The sequence below is a fragment of the Trichophyton benhamiae genome, assembly GCF_000151125.1.
Source record: "Trichophyton benhamiae CBS 112371 chromosome Unknown contig00142.0, whole genome shotgun sequence".
Classification (NCBI taxonomy): domain Eukaryota; kingdom Fungi; phylum Ascomycota; class Eurotiomycetes; order Onygenales; family Arthrodermataceae; genus Trichophyton; species Trichophyton benhamiae.
The window spans coordinates 42,704-62,473 of NW_003315099.1; the positions used below are offsets into that span (position 1 = coordinate 42,704).

A 19,770-nucleotide genomic window follows, 5' to 3' on the forward strand; every position below is an offset into this window, starting at 1 on the left:
AATGAAGTCGCCTTGAAGTTAAAGTTGAATAAACTTCCAGAACTTGATGTTCTCCACGTGACGCTTATGTAAGACCTGACTAACAACCTTATCCTCACTTTCTTAGCAGCGAGAAGAAAAAAAAAAAAAGGCAGCCAAAAAAAGCTCCGCTTGTCGCGTCGAAATCAACGACGAAGAAAAGCAGGCAAGAAAGACGCAAGAAAAGAGCGAAAAACTCGCTGCTGGTTTAGTTTGTTAAGGCGGACAAGCCAGATCACGCTCTGACTAAGCAACCACCCACTTCGCCCACTCAGCCTTAGCCTAGTCTTAGTCTGCTAGCTAGATCACTCACCCCCTTTCGGCGCGCATATATTAAGCTTGCCCTGCCCGCCTGCGCCCGCCTGCAACTTTTGCACTTTACAACTCTCTCTCTCTTCTTCGCCTGACGACACTCGACATCGCGAGCTGCCCACCTTACGCGTCTGCTTTTATCGCCTTTTCTTCATCGCGTTTATCGTCTTACCCTACTCTTCATCAACATGACTGGACGTGAGTATCTCTTCTCTTCTTCTTGTTGATGTGATGGTCGTCGTCGTCGTCGCTGGTGGTGGTGGTGGTGGTGGTTCGTGATGGTCGTTTTGGTGGTGAGGCTTGGCGGTGCAAGTCGCCACTCAGGCCGTTGCATGTCGCGTCCACCACACGACTGTCTACTTCCCTACCTACCTACCTACCGTTCTCTTATATATATTCTTCTCTTCTCTGTCTATGAGTATGCTAACTCCCTGCAGGTGGAAAGGGAGGCAAGGGTCTCGGCAAGGGCGGCGCCAAGCGTCACCGTAAGATCCTCCGCGACAACATCCACGGCATCACCAAGCCCGCCATCCGCCGTCTCGCTCGTCGTGGCGGTGTCAAGCGTATCTCAGCCAGTAAGTCTCCCACTTGACTGCCTTTATTATGCCGTAGAGTGTGTCAGCTAACCTCTCCAGTGATCTACGGCGAAACCCGCAACGTGCTCAAGTCCTTCTTGGAGTCCGTCATCCGCGACGCCGTCACCTACACCGAACACGCTAAGCGCAAGACCGTCACATCCCTGGACGTCGTCTACGCTCTTAAGAGACAGGGCCGTACCCTCTATGGATTCGGTGGATAGAGTGTCAATCCAGACGATCAGACTATCAGACATTCAGAGACGGATGGAGTTATTTTATCACTTTGCCTTTTTTCATTACACTACTCTTTAATTCGGAAGTGGGACGGACGGGTGGACTGGGTGGGCTGGACGGGTTGCTGCATGGTTCCTTTGCGCTCTAGCTACGATACTTACACAATGGAGTCTGGTTATCTTGCCCTTTAAACTGTCATCCTTGCTGTCTCTTTTCTCTTATCGTACTTACAGTTATAACCAAAAAGTATCGGTACATTCCAAAAAAGGTAAAATTACAGCACCTTTAAAACGCGAATATCTCAGCCAAATACTCTATCTTATAGCTCCTATAAAATATATATAATAAATAGTTAATATTTAGTATACTAGCCCTTAGCTTTTTAGACTATAACTAATCGCCGTAGTATAGATTAAATAAGTCTATTAATAGTGCCCTAATTAATCGATTTCTAAGTATCCTAGATAGCTCCTCGAAATAATATCTAGTTAACTTAAGATCTTCTATATAAAGTAAGCTCCGGATAGAGCTTAAATATCTTCTATTTTAAAAGGCCCTAGACGTATTTAATTAGGTTTAAATTAGGGGAGTAAGGAGGCTATTCTATAATATATATCCTATACCTTTTAAACTACTCTTATATCTTTTTAGCTATATATATCCTTATATTATCTTACTAGAATATATAGCTAGGCTCGTAGATAGGGAGGAGAGAGTCTATAAGGCTTTAGATATAGGATTAGGCTATAAATCCGTTTCTTTTAGAAGTAGAGTCTCTTTCTATAATTATTAATTTCGATCGCGAACTAAGTCAAATTAAGCTATATACTATCTATAAAATATCCTTTCTATAGTTTATAAGATTTACTAAGTTCTACCTATAGGCCTCTCCTATAAGCCGAAAGATATAGACCTTATAAGTATTAGCCTTTCTCTATATAGAGTATTTATCTAAAAAAATATATTTTCTTCTAGTCCTTATAATTCTTCTATTCCTTTATAAACTTTAACCTCTATTATATATTATATTTTTTTAATCGAATATAGTTCTTTAAGCACTATTTTTAAAGGTAGAACTTATATAGATAATTCCTTATAGTAGATTTATAAATAGAGACCTCTAGATATATAATAAGGCTTTTATACGCAATATTAGGGTATCTATATATAATTTAATAAAGATAATATATATCTCGAGGGGATAAAGCCTTTAGCTTATCTAGTTATAATAGAGAACTAAATATAGAGTATTTTAATATATATTTAATAGTTCGATAATATATAGTACGAGAGATTTAGAAATTCTTCTAAATAATAGATAGTTTAATATTAGTAAGGTACTAGGAATAGATAGTAGAACGAGTAGATTTAGATAATTTAGTTCCTAGCCTTCTATTTAGACTAATTTTAATACTAAAGGCTCTCATATTAATAGTTTAGTTGATATTTTAAAAAAGGAAGTAGATATTGGTAGTAGAGATATTTGTGGCGATGTACCGATACTTTTTGGACCCCTTGTATGTAAGAAGTAAGAAGTACCTAAGCCGAGGCACGCTTACCTCAGCGTCGGTCAAAAGATGGTCCGTCCATGCTGACTCATCTTACCCCGGAGCACTAGTCTCCTTCTGGAAGACGCCAAGCCCAACCTAAAACACGCCAAAGAAAAAATGGAAAAAGCAACTTCATCTCGTTCTTATCACGACGACCAACATTGACCAAGCGGACTAGGAGGACCAAGAGGACCAAGAGGAAGACGACTGGGTCGACCAAGAGACGAGAAAGCCGGAGTTGGAGTCGCTGGACGCACGACAGGGACAGGCCCGCATGCACCCCAGCCAACCCGGCCAATAATGCTGATCAAGGAGGTATATATTTTCCGCCTCTTAAGGTGGCCATCCAGGGGGACAAGCATCGCCCTATGCGCCAGCCGCGGACGTATAAAATATAAATTCCTGCTTAGTAGTAGGTTACTCCAACGACATCTCCATCTCCAGTGGATTGCCATCACTGCCTAGCCCGCCGGGAAATAGCTGTGAAGAACATGTGCGCGGGAAAAGGTCGTATGTAAAGTTGTTGCAGAAGCCCACTCGGAGATGGCCCTTCTCCTCTTTTCACTTTCCCCCCTTCTGCTGGGGTTAAAGTGACTGATCGTCGGCCGCAGGAGTGATCGTCATGCTACTTCGACCACTTCCACCACTTGTTCATCCCGGCCTGAACCGAAGCTGGAGAGGAGTCACTTCAGCTAACGGAGCCAATTTACGGAGTCGCTGATTGCTCTGCGAGTCAGTCATTTTAGTCACTACGGAGTACGGAGTACTTCTGACTATATAATATGAGAGTCATGGATGGAGTCAGCTTTCGATGGAGCTTGCTGCTGGAGTGCAACCGGCCAAGAAGTGTCAGGTCAGGCCGGGACAAGCGTGTACGGCAGAAAACACTGGCTGAAACGTGTTCCATCGCGAGTTTTTCCTCGACTCACTCTGCCCTAAGTACTACTCCGTATTATCCTTTGGAACCGCCGCTCCGTACATGCGAAGCATGCGGCACGCTAAGTGAAGCAAGGCGGCAGGACTGCGTGGACTTTGGGGAAACCCTGACACCACCTCGTCTGTCCCTTTGCTGTACTGGGCCGATGTCTTGGATGATGATGTGATGTATGCAGACAAACACCAGCTGATAATACCCATGGCGGTGATGTGCCTGAAGATACCCACGGGTAGTCATGGATATTTTACTCTATTATCATGACGTCTGCCTACTTACATGATATCCCCCCATGCTCGCTCATTTTACTCTACTTGCCCAGGGAGCTGCGGAGAACCTATGGCGGGTAGACTTTGTTGGCGTTGGCGGATCCTGTTCCTTTTACCGCCCAGCCTTCCTTTTCGTGGGGAAGTCTTTGACGTTTCTGGAAATGGAAGCGCAGCTTCGTGACTTGTGTATGGTGGATGAGAAAACGACGATCAGGGCCCGGGCGGGTGAGGACGGGCAGGTTGCTGTCCCCTTCGTTTGTCTTATCTTTTGCCTTTTTGTTCATCACCCGCTGATACCCTAAAACGAGGGAGTCTAAGATGAAAAGGGTCGGAGGTCGTTGTATATATAGCCTGTCCCGTCTCGCTGTTTGACTACTCTTTTTCGCTGCCTCTTGAAACTCATCCCCCCCATCCCTCTTCCCTCTTCTCTCTTCTCTCTCTTTTTCTTCGGTTTTTCTTCTCAAGTCGGTTCAATTCCTCTGTCTGTCATCATGAAGGTCCTTGCTGCCCTCGCGCTGAGCGCCCTGGCCATGGCCAAACCAACTCCTCCCATGCCGGGCATGTCTTTGGTCCAGACTGGTCCTCAGGAGACTCGCTGGGTCACCGCCAAAGAGAAGCATGACATGGTCATGGTGAGTCTTGTGTCTACATTTATTGCTTACATATGGCCATATACTAACGATAATGTAGAACCACATTGGTTTCTTCGACATCACCAACCGACCAGAGACCGCCAGCATTGCCTCCAAGCCCAAGAGCTATGCTTTCCCTGGCAATGTCAGCCACCAGGCCGAGGTCAAGCCTCTGCTCGAGAAGATCTCTGCCGACCACATCAAGGCCAACCTTGAGAAGTTCTCCAGCTACCCCAACCGCTACTACGACGCCCAGTCCGGCGTTGAGTCCGCCCAATGGGTCATGGAACAGGCCCAGGCGGTCGTTGGCAACATCCAGGGCGCCAAGGTCGAGATGGTCAAGCACGACTGGATGCAGCCCAGCATCCGCGCCATCATCCCCGGCAAGTCTGAGAAGATCGTCGCTGTCGGTGCTCACCAGGACAGCATCAACGGCAACAACCCCCAGGGTGAGGCCCCAGGTGCCGACGACAACGGCTCTGGCTCCATGACCATCCTCGAGGCTCTGACTGCTCTTGTCTCTGACCAGAAGATTGCTGGCGGCGAGGCTGCTAACACCCTTGAGTTCCACTGGTACGCCGGTGAGGAGGAGGGTCTGCTCGGCTCCCAGGACATCTTCCAGCAGTACAGCCAGGAGGGCAAGGAGGTCGTCGCTATGCTTAACCAGGACATGACTGGCTACGGCGAGACCATGGGCGTCATCACCGACAACTCCGACCCCAACCTCACCAAGTTCACCAAGATGATCCTCGACACTGTATGTCCACCCTTCTATATTCTATGGTAATGGCGGCTTTTTTATGCTAACGAATGCTATCCTAGTACACCTCCGCCAAGTACTCTGACTCCGAGTGCGGCTACGCCTGCTCTGACCACGCCTCTGCCAACAAGGCCGGATTCCCATCTGCCTTCGTCTACGAGGCTGTTGTCGGCCAGGACAACCCAGCCATCCACTCCCCCGATGACACCATCGAGAAGCTTGACCCCGCCAAGATGGCCGAGCACGCTAAGCTCGTCGTCGGCTTCGCCTACGAGCTTGCCTTTGCTACTCTGTAAATTACACGCATAGACTGAGAAGATGTGACGATGTGGTGATGATGCAGCAGGGGGATTAGAGCCGTCCGCTTTGATAGCGGCCTTGGTATGGACATGACATGATAGTTGGGGGCATGTGTGTGCATATCTGTACATAGCTATATTACTGAACATATATATATATAAACCGAACCGTTTTGATCCACGCTTCTCTTTTGTCTCGCCGTCTTATACCTCCACTGACTCTATAGTTGATATGCAGGCTGGTCGAACTAGTGACTGAAGCCGCTTACATCATCGCGAGCTTATTCCAACTTTCAGCCATCAAAGCGACGCCGACTTCACTTTTGCTTCCACTCCTGCTTGCTGACGGTATTGTGAACTAACTATAGCTGATGTATAGCATGAACTTGTCCATCTCGATCGATCATGGTGCGTTATTACGTTGATGTCGTTGAGGATGTACCTAATTATCTAACTGACGAGCGTGCAGAACGACCTCCGCAGCTATGATCTATATACCTCCCTCGTATCCCACAGCGACTCGATCACCTCTGCATCCAACACCCTCACTGAGGGAACAGCTATAGCCCTCTCCACGGCTCTGTTGCACCCGCTAGACTCGATACTCACCCGCCTACAAGTCCGATATGCCTCCCAGCACCACAATAAGAAGAAGGGCAACCGAACCCGTACCAGGAAGCCACTAGATGTCCTGGGCGATATAGTTGACCTAGCAGCCGAGAATGTCAAGGATGCAGAGGGTAGAGCGGTGCTATACGCCGGCCTGCGTGAAGCAATATGCAAGCAGATGGTGGAGAACATGCTTGTTCCAGCTGTTTATGCAGCATTGCATGCTCGACGGCTCAACCTCGGACGGACAGTTGGGAACGAACAGGTCCTCTCCCTCGTCTCAATGGCATTGGTCAAGCTGTTTACCGAACCTCTGGGGACGATCATGGTGCGCAGACAAGTTACGGGGTCTAGCACTCGGTCTGTCGTGGATGATGTACTGCGCCAGAAAGGTGTGGGAGGGCTATGGTCTGCGTATGGGGCTACGTTGGTGCTGTGTGTGAGATCATGTGTCTTGCCAGTGGTGTATTTGGCGCTACGCAGAAGGTTGGGCATGAAGGGAGGGGGACTACTGGGCATGCTTGTTCTAAGGGCCATTGCTGAAAGCGTTGTGTATCGACTTGCTGTTCTGCAGTACTGTGCGAGGGCGGGTGTGAAGGCAGTTGGCAAAGGAAGTAAGCTTGGTTTTACCTACATGAATGATTATACTATCTGTGTGCTAATGGGTTATCTAGGCCTGCTGCTGGAAGTGATACGCACCCTGTCCAGCCAGGGAGTGACGACCGTGACGTCTGACATTGTTGCTGTGGCGATGATGCGCTTGTCTGCTGTTATGTTGTACATGCTTGAACCGTTCCTGCTGTCTGAACAAGCCATTACAGACTCGGTTCGAGAGAATGTGGATGCAGGAGCGAATCAGCCGCTGCTTGACGATGCAAAGTATATGAACAACGCCGTTAAGCGAGCTATCAGCATCGTGAACCGCGGAATCGGCCTGGCGAGTCATGGCAGGGATGATGTTGCTGTTGCTGAGCTCGTGGGTGACTACGTCGAGGACGGCCCGGAAGATGGATAGTTCTCTGGGTCAGATCTGCTGCTATCCATGGTAGGTTTTGTGTGAACTATGTTTTTGGGCACGGTATGAATAAAGGGGAGAAATGACGACACGATCGATGACTTGGATGCATGTTTGGAAAGTTTGCAGTCAGCTTTTTCTATATATGCTGCGTCTTACGATTATGCATCTGACGTTTATATGATGTCGTCATCTGCACTGCTCAACGAGATATGCATCACGGTCGATTCGAGAGATACCATCACCATGCCTTTTGCGACACCATACTATATGCCTTTAAGGGTATGTCTTTGTCTACCCCGAGCGGGTTACCGAATATAAAATACTGACTGATTGCTAGAAACTCGAGATCGAGGATGACCCCGACAAGACACCAACGCAGACTCCTCGCAGGATGCCACCGGTTCTGGACTTCAAACCCCTGGACGATGATGTCGATGGGGACCCCAGACCGCGTCCAGACATCAAATATATGATTGCTCAAGGCAAGCATGCAGAGCTGCGGGCTCTCAGCTATGCTCTTGGACATGGGCACCATGAAGACTATGCCTTTGATAATGAAGACCTGGATGCGCTGGTGGCTTGGGAAGAGGAAGAGGAACCGCTGGCCTATAAGGAATACTATCCCCTGCCTGTGTATCATGAAGCAGATGCAGCAAATGAATGGAAAGCAGAAGAAAGGAGGAGGAGGAAAGAAGAAAAGGCGAAGAGGAAGAAGGCCGCCCTGGAGAGCTCTACTTCTACTGCTGGCTGGCTGTCGACCAAAGCTCTGCTCGGCCTGTCCGTGGCCTCCCTCTCGGTAGCCCTGATGCTGTGGATGATATTCTGGGTGACAGCCGACAACCACATGCTTGTACTTGTCCTCTTTGTATAGCCGTCTCTCTAGCTATCCCTTTTATCTTATATAAAATAAAATTGCATCTTCCAGCACTGCTCGCTGTCGTCTCGTAATCCGGATCCCGCTCAGCCACAACGCCACCACCGGCTGCACCCCAGAAGCCCAGAAGCCCAGAAGCCCAGAAGCAACAACAGCGAGATGAAGCAGTTTCAAGGCTCGCCCAGGTCGCCATCTAAATAACTGCACGACGCCGGCATCGCAGCCTCTCGCAGCCTCTCGACACGCTGACCTGCCAGGCTGGCCCTGGTTTTGCTTCTTCCTCTGCCCCGATGCATGTTTAATAACCCGCCGTCCTTATTGTCTCAGACCCAGCGAGCACCCGCGGCCAGCGTCCTGCAAGAAACCGGCCCCGCCCAGCTCGAACTGCGAACTGCGAACTGCTCTATATAAGCCTGTCTGCTGCGTCTCTCTCCTCCTGTTTCGCCCTCTGCTGGATGCCACGGGGGGTTTCGGCGAGATGGCGCTGCTGCAGAACGAAGAGTGAGCACACCCCTTGCGCCGCCGGGCGACGAAACAAGCTACGAGATTGATAGTGAGACGACTGACTGACTGACTGACTTGCTGGGACGCAGATTCACGATCTGGCAGCTTCGCACGTCGTACCTGGCTACGATCAAGGACGGCGTAGGCGACCGGCTCATCAACGTCAACTCCTCGATCCTCAACTCGCCCTGCTTCCGCTCGGCTGGGTGGTCGGCCACCGCGGACCCCAACGCAGCCCATATCAAGCGGACGCACTCGCCGCCCATACCCACGGCGACGACGGTGGGGGAGCAATATGCTGGATCTGGATCTCAAAGTACTGCGCGGCGAGGGAACGGGAGCGGTAGCGGGACTGTGAGGAATGAAGCCATCACGAGAGAGGGCAGCTATGCTGGGGAGGACACGCTGCAGCTGGGGAACCGGCGTGGAACGGCGGCGGACGAAGACGACGATGAAGAGATCACGCTGAACACAGAGGGGATTACGGGCTTGGGGTTTTCGAATATTATGCGCCAGACACACAAGAAGAAGAGCAGTCAGACGGATTTGAGACGGCGAGGGAGACAGAAGGCCCCGAGACGGCCTGTTACCCCGGGCGAGGCCGAAGAGGATAGCAGCGATCTCAGCGATGAGAGCGATGAGGAAACATCTAGACAGAGGTGATATATACAATTCAAAGTGGTATATGGCGGTATCTTATGCTAACGTCTTGCTGGCAGGGCTATGAACCAGATACAGTTTACGAAGATGCCTGTTCGACACCGGGCGGATTCCTCGCCCATCAGAGGCTCAGAGCACCAGGGCGGCCCGCGGGTACTGATAACGTCGCCGTCTCTACGGTCAGTGGACAATCGGTTCCGAAGAAGCTCGCTGGGGGCCGTGGAAGCCATCAAGTCTCGGGCCAGACGAGACACAACTACAAGCAGCGACATGTCGTCTGATATTGAACTAGACCCCGAGGCCATGAAACGACGGCAGATAAAGTTCTCAAAACACGAGAACGAGACGTTTGTCCCACGGGAAGAGGACGAAGACGCAGAAAGCGAGAAGTTAGAAGAAGAAGTCGAGATGGAGGCTGAACTTGCAAATGGAGGACTAGGAGTGCGCCGGGATGATCATGATCATGACGACGACTCGATTGCCGGGTCCGTTGAGTCTGCTATATCTTCGGACTTTGGACATACAGCTGGCTCAGGCTCGCTGTTGGGCCGGGGTGGACTGGGTGCTTCGTCACCCTTGATATTGAACAAGATACCCAAGTCAGGCGGCAGTGGGAATGCAGCGCCGTCTGTATCGGCTACAGCCTCGGGAGCAGCATCAGCTGCAAATACCTCGCCGAGAAAGGATAGGGATGCAGGGACGAGTACGCCAGCGCTGCCTAGATTACCGGCTGCACAGGCGATCACACCACACCCAGAGCCCGTCAGCCTGCTGTCCAACATGCTGAATGCGCGCAAAAAGGCGCCAGAGAACCCGATGGAGAAGTATGCTGCTCTGTCGGGCAAAGGATCGTCGGAAACACCGTTGTATATCAAGCTGTATACGCCCGGTGCTGAAGACCCGGAAGAGCCGATGGACATGCCCCTGACCAAGGACACCAAGGACGGCGACCACTCGCGGCCCGTCACTGTTGCAGAGGCTATTGGGCTTGCTCTCTGGCGGTATACGGACGACAAGATCCAGCCTGCCATTGACGCATCGAAACTGGGGGTGAATTACTGGAATCTACGCATGGTTGAGGATGGAGAAGTTGACTATGACTTCCCGCCGTTAGCCAGGAAACGGCCGATTACAGACTTTACGTCGAATAACAACCGGGCAGCCGGGTTCAGAGGCCGGTCGAGAAGCAAACCGTACGATGAGTTTGCGCTGGTGGAGGCCTCGCCTGCGGAGTTTGCTGAGAACGAGGCTGCGTGCCCCGGGGATAGCATAGCCGTACCGGAGGCCTCTACACCTACGGCTACACCACCAACGGAAGCAGCAAATACACAAAGAGGAACAGCTGCCGCACCAGGTCTACCGGCAAACCACATCAAGGTGGCCATAGGCGGACGCATGAACCCGATCCTGGGCCAGCCATTCAGCTCTGCGCTCAACGACAGCTCACTGCGGCCAGCCGACCTGCCGGCCATCCCTACGATGCAGGCCACGCCTCGCCTGGGCGTATCAACCCAGCTGAAAGTGCGGTATGTCGACCTGGAGGCATCCACACGTACCACAACCCTCAACACCTCCACCGACAGTTACATCGCCGAGATCCTGGACTCGGTATGCAAGAAATGGCAGCTGGACAAGGGCAACTACCTGCTCAAGATCATGAACACCAACACCGTCGCACCGCTGGACCGCACCGTTGAGGCCCTGGGCACAAACACAGACCTCGACCTGATCCGCCGCCGTTTCGGCGCAGGCCCGTTGTCTCTCATGGGCTCGCCTGGCAGCTCATCCCCCAGTGCACCCTTGCTCGTCGACACCAGCACCAACGGGGCCTCGAAGAAGAGCAAGAAGAGCGCCGCCTCACGCATGCTGCATCCTCTCTCGCAGAAGCAGGACGTGATTGTCGGCGGCTACTATAAACGCTACAATGTCATTCGCAAGCAGTCCATGTCCTTCACCACGTCCAGCCAGCGCGTGTTGGCGTTTGACAACGACTACATGCACATCATGCCGGCGGAGACGGGCAAGACGCTGTTTGAGGCCAACAGCAAGACGACATCAATCTCGTTTTGCGATGTTATTGGGTCGAAGGTGAGCAGGCGGCATCCGAAAAGCTTCCGGTTTGTCGTCGTCAGGGGCGCGGATGCGACGGACCAGAAGAGGTATGACTTTGAGGCGAGGAATGCGGTTGAAGCCATCGAGATTGTCGATGAGATCAAGAAGAACATGGCCCATTACCGGCTGTGATGTGTGTCTTTCTTGTGGGGTTGCTATGGGTTCCTGGCTGTGATGTCTACAGTACCTGATATGGCTGGTGTTTCTGTCTGTTCGGTGTTTGTATCTATGGAACGAGGACTCAGGACTCTTGTCGGCTTGGATAGAATGCATTTACCCTCTGTATGCTTGCTCTGTATGCTTGCTCTGTGTGTCTTTTGGCTGTCTATATCCTTCTGCATCCCCTATGCCTCCTTGCTGTAGTCGCGACTCCTGATATCAAAATCTACCAAACATCGCCAACTTCACCTCAACGTCAACTCAACATAGCAACAACATCAACAACAACAATAGTAATAGTATGCTGTTAATCTGCCATATCAATAACTAACCTGTATGAACATCGGTCTGATCTCTCTCATCTTTGCTTCTTCTCAACCAGCTCACTGACCTGTGGCGTTGATCGTCTTTTCTCGTCCTGTATCTGACCAACTTCGCCAGCTTCGTCTTCACCACCAGCCGACATCAACCTCCCATCGATCGCATCTCGTCCAGCTTTCTGTCCAACGAACTGCGTACGCCCTGCCGGCCTCTTATCCTCTCGTCCTCGCTGCTGAAACAGCCCTTGTTCCACCTCTAGCCGGATCCCAGCAGTTCTCACCCGCCGCGGGCTTCACGGCACAAACGCACTACAACCAGCAGGCCAAAATAAAATAGAGACCACCGAGAGAGAGAGAGTCATCCAGCAGCCCCCAGCCGACGGCTAGAGAACGGCTTTATCCAGCGTAAACAGGCCCTTCGAACAGCCTCGCCCGCCCGCAGCGTCTAGATTATCCAGCCGTGTTGCCACGGAGCGCGGGAGGCGTTGCTGTCCCTCGCTGCCCTTGCGACCAACAAACCTCGCCCTATATCTGTCGTCATATAACAAGATACACTGCGGCCAGCTACGTAACTGCAGCCATCGCCAGCTAGTTCTAGTTAACGAGCGAGTATCTATACTTCCGTCCTCGTTATCGGCCTGTCCTGCGTCCGCCGATAACGTTTTTTCGTGCTGCATCCTCGCACCCTCGCAAGCAACCCTGGTGCCTCTTGGGCCTCGTCTCTTCCGCCGCCGCCTCCCTCCTCCTAGTGACCTACAATACGATAGTTAACTAGTTACGAGAAACAAAGCAAACGAACGGACTCTTCGACACGGCGGGCTGCTTCTGTTCCATGCCGACCTTTGGAGGCCTCCTCAAGAAGCGGCGGACGAAGGACTCGAAATCAAAGGACCTCGACTCTGAGAACTCTACTACAAACACCACGGCTGCTGCTCCTGCTGCTGCTGCTGCTGCTGCTACTGCTCCTCCTGCGCCAGCTGCCTCCGTGCAAGGCCGTCATACAGCCCAGTCCAGCGTCGACAGCGCAGATACCTCGAATCTCCCGCCATCTGCCGCCAGTAAGGACTCTGCCGCCGCTGCTGGTGCTGCTCCCGAGCCTGGTTCTGTTCCTCGCTCTGGTTCTGGCTCTGGCACTGCTGAGCCCGTCGCCTCTGCTGCCCCTGCATCTCCCGCGCCCGCTGCTGCTGGCGGAGTGACTGCCGCTGCCATTGACCCTCCCTCGACCAGTCTGACGCCTGCGCTCGCCAACATGTCGACCACCTACCAGCGTCCCAGCCCCGGAGATGTCTCGCAGTCGAGATCTCCCCAGCAGACACAGCCGTCCGCCCTCCCCCAGCCTCACAATGTCACCAGTATCAAGAATATCATAAATCCGCCCCACCATGAGGACCAGCAGCAGCACCACAACCACCAGCAACAACAACTACAACAGCATCAACATGCTACTACAGGAACGCCCGATGCCTCAATTCGAGCCTCGCAGCGCCAATTGAAGGGCAAATACTCCCTCAGCGACTTTTCCATCCACCGCACGCTGGGGACGGGCAGTTTCGGCCGAGTTCATCTCGTTCAATCTATACACAACCAGCGATTCTACGCTATCAAAGTCCTCAAGAAGGCCCAGGTTGTCAAGCTCAAGCAGGTCGAGCATACAAACGATGAGCGGGCGATGCTCGAGCGGGTCAAGCACCCGTTTCTTGTTACTCTATGGGGCACCTTTCAGGACGCAAAGAATCTCTACATGGTCATGGATTTCGCAGAGGGTGGTGAGCTCTTCAGTCTCCTCAGAAAGTCCCAGGTTTGTGCTATGTACCATCCCCGCGTTTGTTTGCCTAGTTGCTTGCGGAGCGGCTGTTTTTGCCTGGATACTGACCAAGGTTATGATGTAGCGGTTTCCCAACCCGGTGGCGAAATTCTACGCCGCCGAAGTTACACTTGCCCTGGAGTACCTGCACTCCAAACACATAGTATACCGAGACCTGAAGCCCGAGAACCTGCTTTTGGATAAGAACGGGCATCTCAAGATCACCGATTTTGGCTTCGCAAAGGAGGTACGGGATATTACGTGGACGCTATGCGGCACGCCGGACTACCTCGCCCCTGAGGTGGTTTCCTCCAAGGGCTACAACAAATCTGTCGACTGGTAGGTCTATTTTCAGCAACGTGCATACCCTATAATGCGCTCGTTGTTTGCTAACATGTAATTCAGGTGGTCGCTAGGTATACTCATCTTCGAAATGCTCTGTGGTTTCACCCCATTCTGGGACAGTGGCTCGCCCATGAAGATATACGAGAACATCCTAAAATGCCGCGTTAAATACCCGCCGTCCCTGGTTCCGGATGCGCAGGATCTACTATCGCGACTAATCACACCCGACCTGACCAAGAGACTGGGTAATTTACACGGTGGATCTCAGGATGTCAAGAACCATCCATGGTTTGCGGAGGTCACCTGGGAACTGCTTGCTCAGCGACGGATAGACGCTCCGTACATACCTCCGGTCAAGGGCGGGTCGGGCGATGCATGCATGTTCGACACCTATGCGGAAGAGACGGAACAGTATGGTCTTCCTGCTGAAGATGAGTACGTACCTTATACCCTCACACCCAGATACACCCTTGCCGGCTTCTAGCCAGGTTGAGAACTAAATATACTAACCTTGCCACGCAGGTTCGGCCATCTATTCCAGAACTTCTAACACCAAGATCCTGTTTTCTCCCCTACTGTTCCGTACTTCCTGCCTCCCGGTTCCGTAAGGCGAAGGCAGTATATATATACAAATTATATATATTCATCTATATCATATCCTTCTTGTGGGGTTCAAAGCTAGCGGGGACCATAACCTACATCTCCACTGCTTCAGCAACAGCTGGCCTGTGATTTTCCTCTTACATCTTTGGCTTACATCTCGGTCTATCTCTTCGAGACGTTCATATCCCGCCATCTGCCCATCTCAGCCTCGTCACCTTTCATCTTACGCACACTGCAAAGAACGAAAAAAAAAAAAAAAAAAAAAAAAGGATATTCATTGGACTACCCCCGGCGACAGACATGGAATACGGACGAGCAGGAAAGGTATACATCTTATCCCCATATGATTTCTTTCTTCTTGTCATTGCTTTCGTTTCCCTGCTACTTTTCCTCGTCTTAGTCGTTGCTTTCCCCTTATGAACAGGCAATTTAATACTTAATTGTCTCTGTACACCTCTGATGCATGGATGAGTCTGTTTCTTTTTTTTTTCTAATGTTCTTTTCGGGAGGGCTCGTTATCTATTCCAATTGTTCTGCTTGCTTGCCGCTATATCTACGCTGGCTATTTCTTACATCTGCCTGCTCCTGGCCGATGTCCATGCCATAGCATGGTATATATATTCCGTACCATATCCTATCATATATCGATACGTGGTGTGCATCTCCTTTGATTATGCCTTTTGTTTCCTTCTTTGTCTTTGCATGTTGACTTGGCCAGCTGGTGGCCGGCGAGGGTAGGGCGGTGGCGGTGATGTTGAATCCCATGTATGCATCTGCTCTGTATGGAGTATCCAGATGTGATAATGCGCGGAGTATTAAATCTAAAAGTGTCGTTGGTCAAAGAATGCATATATAGCATGAATTCCGTATGTTTTTGGCTCCCAAATAATGTACATGTTCAGGTAAGTTTTGCACCTGTCTTCTCCATGACAGATAGCAAGGCCAGATAATAATAACATGGCCCAACACTGACATCAACCAAGTATGATCGTACAATCTCTCCTCTCTTGTTCTCTTTCCTTTCAGCAAACACCCAGAGCTGTTCCGGTTCCAAAGGGTATCATCCGCCCATCTACAGGTTTGTATTCACAGGAAACTTCGCGCCCTCTGTCTTCAGCCGAGCAACGTACGTTTGGCTCACAGTGTTCCATAGAGCGATGTACTTCTCCATACAGGTCTTAAGGCAGGTCTGTTCGTTCGAACTCAGGCTGGATCCGGGTGTGGGAATGCACTTCTCAAAGCAATTCGAATTGAGTTTCTAGCATCCCGTTAGCATTTCTTCCTTCTTAACGAACAACATGATAAACAGCATGATAAGAGTGTATATACCTCCATGAGCATCTTCGCATTGTTCATGGCACTTTCGCTCTGAAGCTGCTGTACTATGGCACTCTTTATCTGTGACGAGGACATGTCGGAGCCATTGGAGGAGGAGCTGAAGGGGTTCGAGAGAGACATCGCGGCGGTAAATTGAATATGGCTATCGTCTTGTATCAAGTGTTTCTTCTGCGATTATAATTCTTCTTCGTCTTCTTCGTCTTTCTCGCTGTCGTTCTTTATCGCCTTTTTCGCTTCTTCAACCTTTTTTCTTAGTAAGCAATTCAAGAACAAGGTCATGTGACAAGATTAGTAAATATGATGAGTCATTAATGACTAATCATATTCCTTTCCTCGCCGCAAAAAGAAAAAAACAAAAAAAAAAAAAAACAAAAAAACAATCGAATATAAATCTGATTTGACGATCTGAAGCTGGGAATGTTGGACACTGGCGAGTTCGCGGCGAGATACGCGCTGTTTACTGGTCTTTGGCCGTGTTAGTGCTTTTGCTTAACGGCCTGCTGCCCACATCGTCCAGTCTGAAGAGCCCGGATAAAGTGTTGATCCGCCAGCTGCTCCCGTCGCCCTAGAAGTGGACACAGTTATCTATACAGGAACCAACACGTCCAGCAACCCAAGCATCAATTGAACAGACGCCGGGTGTCATGTCCTTTGTGGTCTGCTACTGCGGCATCGTCTAGACCCAGACTACAGGGACTTATTTTTACTCCCATTGCCTGCTGCAGCCTCCCTCTAGCCCTGTACGCTCGGAAAGATCCCCCCAAAGCTCAGCTAACTACTTGAGCAAGCAGATGTCCCGGTGACACACGACACTCCCTTTGGATCTTCTCTCTTCACTCTCTAATTCTTTCCCCTGCCCGGCCTATTCTTTTTCTCTCTCCATTTTCTCATAGCCCTCATTTGACCCGTCGTAAGCATGGCGTGGAAACTGTTACCTTTTATATTACTATCGGTGCTTGGTGTGGTCAATGCAAGCACCCAGGCAAACGAGAATGATTTCGAGAACCACCCTAACACCAAGAGGGTGCCGGTATGTAGTTTGTCTGGCGCATCTGGTGGTATTGGAGGGTATGCGCTAATCAGTATCCCCTGTAGATGAGATCATTTAGTTTGGCCTCGGTACGTGCAGTCGACCCGGAGGGATGGCGCATAACCAGATCCTAGCTCCCCTGAGATAGAATGGTGTTTTGCTGACTGGAGGTCGCATTCGTGTCCGTCGACGGAACAGCCCTATCTAGATTCCGATATGTCGAATCGGTGGTTTGATTTTGGAGGAGACACCGTTATCCGTGCGGATCGGTACGTTTGGCTCGCGCAAGGGACCTTAGCTAAAGGACGAGGAGCAGAATACTGATATACGCAGATACATCCGATTAACCGCCGACCGACCATCCCAGAGTGGTTGGATCTTCTCTCGCGTACCTCTCACAGCAACCAACTGGCAGGTGGGTAGTTCCTAGCCTCTCGAATATTGGACCTGCGTCCTAATATATGGCTGTACAGATTGAGGTTGACTTTGCCATCAATGGCGAGGGAACTCTCCACGGCGACGGCATGGCCCTTTGGCTTACCGAAGGTCGCGCGAACCAGGGTCCAGTGTTTGGATCTGCGGACAGATTCAAGGGCCTAGGCATATTTATCGATACCTATAAGAACGGTCGGCAAGGAATGACTTTTCCGCTGGTTATGGCCATGCTTGGTGACGGGAATACTCCATACGACCAGGCCAGAGATGGCCAGGCCAATGAGCTTGCATCGTGCTCGGTACGGTAGTGACTTATTCCTATTTTTTTCAGAGACATATTCCTCTAACCAACTGTCCGTTCTAGGCTCGTGGAATCCGCGGCTCCTCCTACCCAACGAAGCTCCGTCTTACTTACTTCCAGGATAAGTACCTAGCTCTGGACCTACAGTACAAGTCAGACATGGCCTGGACCTCGTGCTTCAAGATTCAATCCAGGCCTGAGTCCCCGATTAATCTTCCTGCCGCCTCCTATCTTGGTTTCAGTGCCGAAACTGGCGAACTAAGTGATACCCATGATATCCTAGAAGTCGATGTATACTCTCTTTACACTAAACAAGGAAGTGACAGCACCGGTCCCGGCCAGATGGCCCAGTCTGCTAACCAGAGAAACGCCCAGAGGGAGCATTCATACCATGCTGCAAAAGGTGGCGGCAGTTGGCTATGGTTCTTCTTCAAGGTCATATTATTCTTCGTGGTTGTCATTGGAGGATACGTTGGATGGACTGCTTATCGCGCCGCTGTCAGCAGGCGGTTCTAAATTGGATATCGCCTCTATTATCATACAGTCGACATAATCACCTACTACGCCCAGTTACCTAAACCTCCTTCCATTTATTTCCCTCCTCTTGGATACACACCTATACTCCGCCTATGTGTTCTTAGGCTCCATAAAATCTCTCTGTTTCAAGGCAGGCATTCATTGTTATCATTTAGGCTTCGTACAAGCGGTTTCTTTCCTACTACTGTTCTTATCTTTCTCTAATTACTCTCTACCCGTGGCTGATAAAGTTAAAATGGACGTACGATGATGCTGATATAGTGGTCAAAAGGTGCATTGCATTTACCTCTCAGTTTTAGACGTAAATTGTGTCTAAAATGTCATAGTAGAATAACCATGTCATCGTCTTGCTTGCTCTTCCACCCATATCCGATCTAAAATCTGGAATACTTCGGTGGCACCCTTGATTATATTATCATCAACTCCCAAGACTCCGTATCTATGCCGTATTTTGTCAGGATGCCATCTCACACGCTCCAGCTTCAAAACAGCCAGCATATTAGAGTGCCTTGATGTTCTAGAACTGGTGTTTTCGAGTCCAGAACTACCATTCGGAACCGGAGCGTTGCTTAGAAACTGCCTCACAGAATCTATATTCACGTCCTTCCGCTTGCCGGATTCAACAGGCCAAACCAGCACATTACGAAGAGCATCACCAGGATTAGTAGAAGCTTGACCTTCTTGTGCACGCATATTCAAATTCTCCCAGCAGTCAAGATACCGTTTCCAGATATCAAGCCAGGTGTTTGCCTGTTCTTTTCTCGACTTCCTCTCCTTTCCGCGCTTCAGGCTTTCTTCCACCATCCTATCAAACGCTTCACGCTCAGTTTCTGCTCTGCCGGTATGCCTTCCGTACGCTTTGGCCTGTTCCCTTTCAGCTTCACGTATCTTTCTCCGTCGTTCTCTTTCTTCTAGTAACCCCTGGTGAGTCTTCTCCCACATACGTGCCCTAACATAGGCAGCGTATTCATCATCGGTCATCTTTTCAAGCTCTCCCCTCTCATCCGGTCTAGCATAGGTATGTATCGGCTGGCCATACACTGCCTGCCAATAATCCGCTCCTTCGTCATCAGCAAGTGCGTCGAACAATGACTCACGAAAGGCCGTATTAGGTGAAACGGGAGGTGACCGATACTCCTCTGGTTCTGGTTCCGGTTCAGGATCCTTGCGATGACGGCGGCGACGGTGTCGATGGTGATGGTGTCTGTGTCTGCTGCTCCCATCATGGTCGTCTTCCTCGCGGGATCGTTTCTTATCGTGGGATCTCCGGCTGGATGAATGTTTAGATTTCAGCCGGACCTTACCGGGCCGTGATGCCCGGTACTCATCACCCTTAGGAATAGTATCAGCTCCATCCGTAGGCTTATCGTCGCCGTGGACCTCGCTTTGGGATGTGGTTGGATCCATCACGGGGACCATCAGAGGTTGTAAGCCTTATGAAGGTGGCTTCGGCAAAGAACGGCCGTCAGTGTCATCTATCATCGCGACAGAAGGACCGGGAATAAAGAAAGGAGCCACAAGTTTGGTATCCCCAG

The 19,770-nt window shown here is 50.6% G+C and overlaps 9 protein-coding genes across 9 annotated transcripts; 7 read left to right on the plus strand and 2 right to left on the minus strand.

Moving 5' to 3' along the window:
* Positions 1 to 561: 561 nt before the first annotated feature.
* Positions 562 to 1,129, plus strand: ARB_00575 (uncharacterized protein; the record flags this gene model as incomplete). The annotated part of the gene is made up of 3 exons (XM_003012984.1): positions 562 to 601; positions 768 to 905; positions 966 to 1,129. 3 exons carry the CDS (start codon positions 562 to 564, stop codon positions 1,127 to 1,129), a joined length of 342 nt encoding a protein of 113 aa, XP_003013030.1.
* Positions 1,130 to 4,386: 3,257 nt separating this feature from the next.
* ARB_00576 (uncharacterized protein) lies at positions 4,387 to 5,583 on the plus strand (the record flags this gene model as incomplete). The annotated part of the gene is made up of 3 exons (XM_003012985.1): positions 4,387 to 4,527; positions 4,586 to 5,284; positions 5,350 to 5,583. The coding sequence occupies 3 exons, from the start codon at positions 4,387 to 4,389 to the stop codon at positions 5,581 to 5,583; spliced, it is 1,074 nt and encodes a 357-aa protein (XP_003013031.1).
* Positions 5,584 to 5,991: 408 nt separating this feature from the next.
* ARB_00577 (uncharacterized protein) lies at positions 5,992 to 7,210 on the plus strand (the record flags this gene model as incomplete). The annotated part of the gene is made up of 2 exons (XM_003012986.1): positions 5,992 to 5,994; positions 6,056 to 7,210. The coding sequence occupies 2 exons, from the start codon at positions 5,992 to 5,994 to the stop codon at positions 7,208 to 7,210; spliced, it is 1,158 nt and encodes a 385-aa protein (XP_003013032.1).
* Positions 7,211 to 7,393: 183 nt separating this feature from the next.
* Positions 7,394 to 8,284, plus strand: ARB_00578 (uncharacterized protein; the record flags this gene model as incomplete). Its single annotated transcript, XM_003012987.1, has 3 exons — positions 7,394 to 7,492; positions 7,551 to 8,063; positions 8,207 to 8,284. The coding sequence occupies 3 exons, from the start codon at positions 7,394 to 7,396 to the stop codon at positions 8,282 to 8,284; spliced, it is 690 nt and encodes a 229-aa protein (XP_003013033.1).
* A 1,054-nt stretch (positions 8,285 to 9,338) lies between these two features.
* Positions 9,339 to 11,495, plus strand: ARB_00579 (uncharacterized protein; the record flags this gene model as incomplete). Its single annotated transcript, XM_003012988.1, has 1 exon — positions 9,339 to 11,495. One exon carries the CDS (start codon positions 9,339 to 9,341, stop codon positions 11,493 to 11,495), a length of 2,157 nt encoding a protein of 718 aa, XP_003013034.1.
* Positions 11,496 to 12,674: 1,179 nt separating this feature from the next.
* ARB_00580 (uncharacterized protein) lies at positions 12,675 to 14,475 on the plus strand (the record flags this gene model as incomplete). The annotated part of the gene is made up of 3 exons (XM_003012989.1): positions 12,675 to 13,640; positions 13,732 to 13,985; positions 14,052 to 14,475. The coding sequence occupies 3 exons, from the start codon at positions 12,675 to 12,677 to the stop codon at positions 14,473 to 14,475; spliced, it is 1,644 nt and encodes a 547-aa protein (XP_003013035.1).
* A 452-nt stretch (positions 14,476 to 14,927) lies between these two features.
* Positions 14,928 to 16,052, minus strand: ARB_00581 (uncharacterized protein; the record flags this gene model as incomplete). The annotated part of the gene is made up of 5 exons (XM_003012990.1): positions 14,928 to 14,975; positions 15,168 to 15,415; positions 15,510 to 15,633; positions 15,736 to 15,783; positions 15,924 to 16,052. The coding sequence occupies 5 exons, from the start codon at positions 16,050 to 16,052 to the stop codon at positions 14,928 to 14,930; spliced, it is 597 nt and encodes a 198-aa protein (XP_003013036.1).
* A 1,371-nt stretch (positions 16,053 to 17,423) lies between these two features.
* On the plus strand, positions 17,424 to 18,214 carry ARB_00582 (uncharacterized protein; the record flags this gene model as incomplete). Its single annotated transcript, XM_003012991.1, has 2 exons — positions 17,424 to 17,696; positions 17,762 to 18,214. The coding sequence occupies 2 exons, from the start codon at positions 17,424 to 17,426 to the stop codon at positions 18,212 to 18,214; spliced, it is 726 nt and encodes a 241-aa protein (XP_003013037.1).
* Positions 18,215 to 18,574: 360 nt separating this feature from the next.
* Positions 18,575 to 19,642, minus strand: ARB_00583 (uncharacterized protein; the record flags this gene model as incomplete). Its single annotated transcript, XM_003012992.1, has 1 exon — positions 18,575 to 19,642. One exon carries the CDS (start codon positions 19,640 to 19,642, stop codon positions 18,575 to 18,577), a length of 1,068 nt encoding a protein of 355 aa, XP_003013038.1.
* Positions 19,643 to 19,770: the final 128 nt, after the last annotated feature.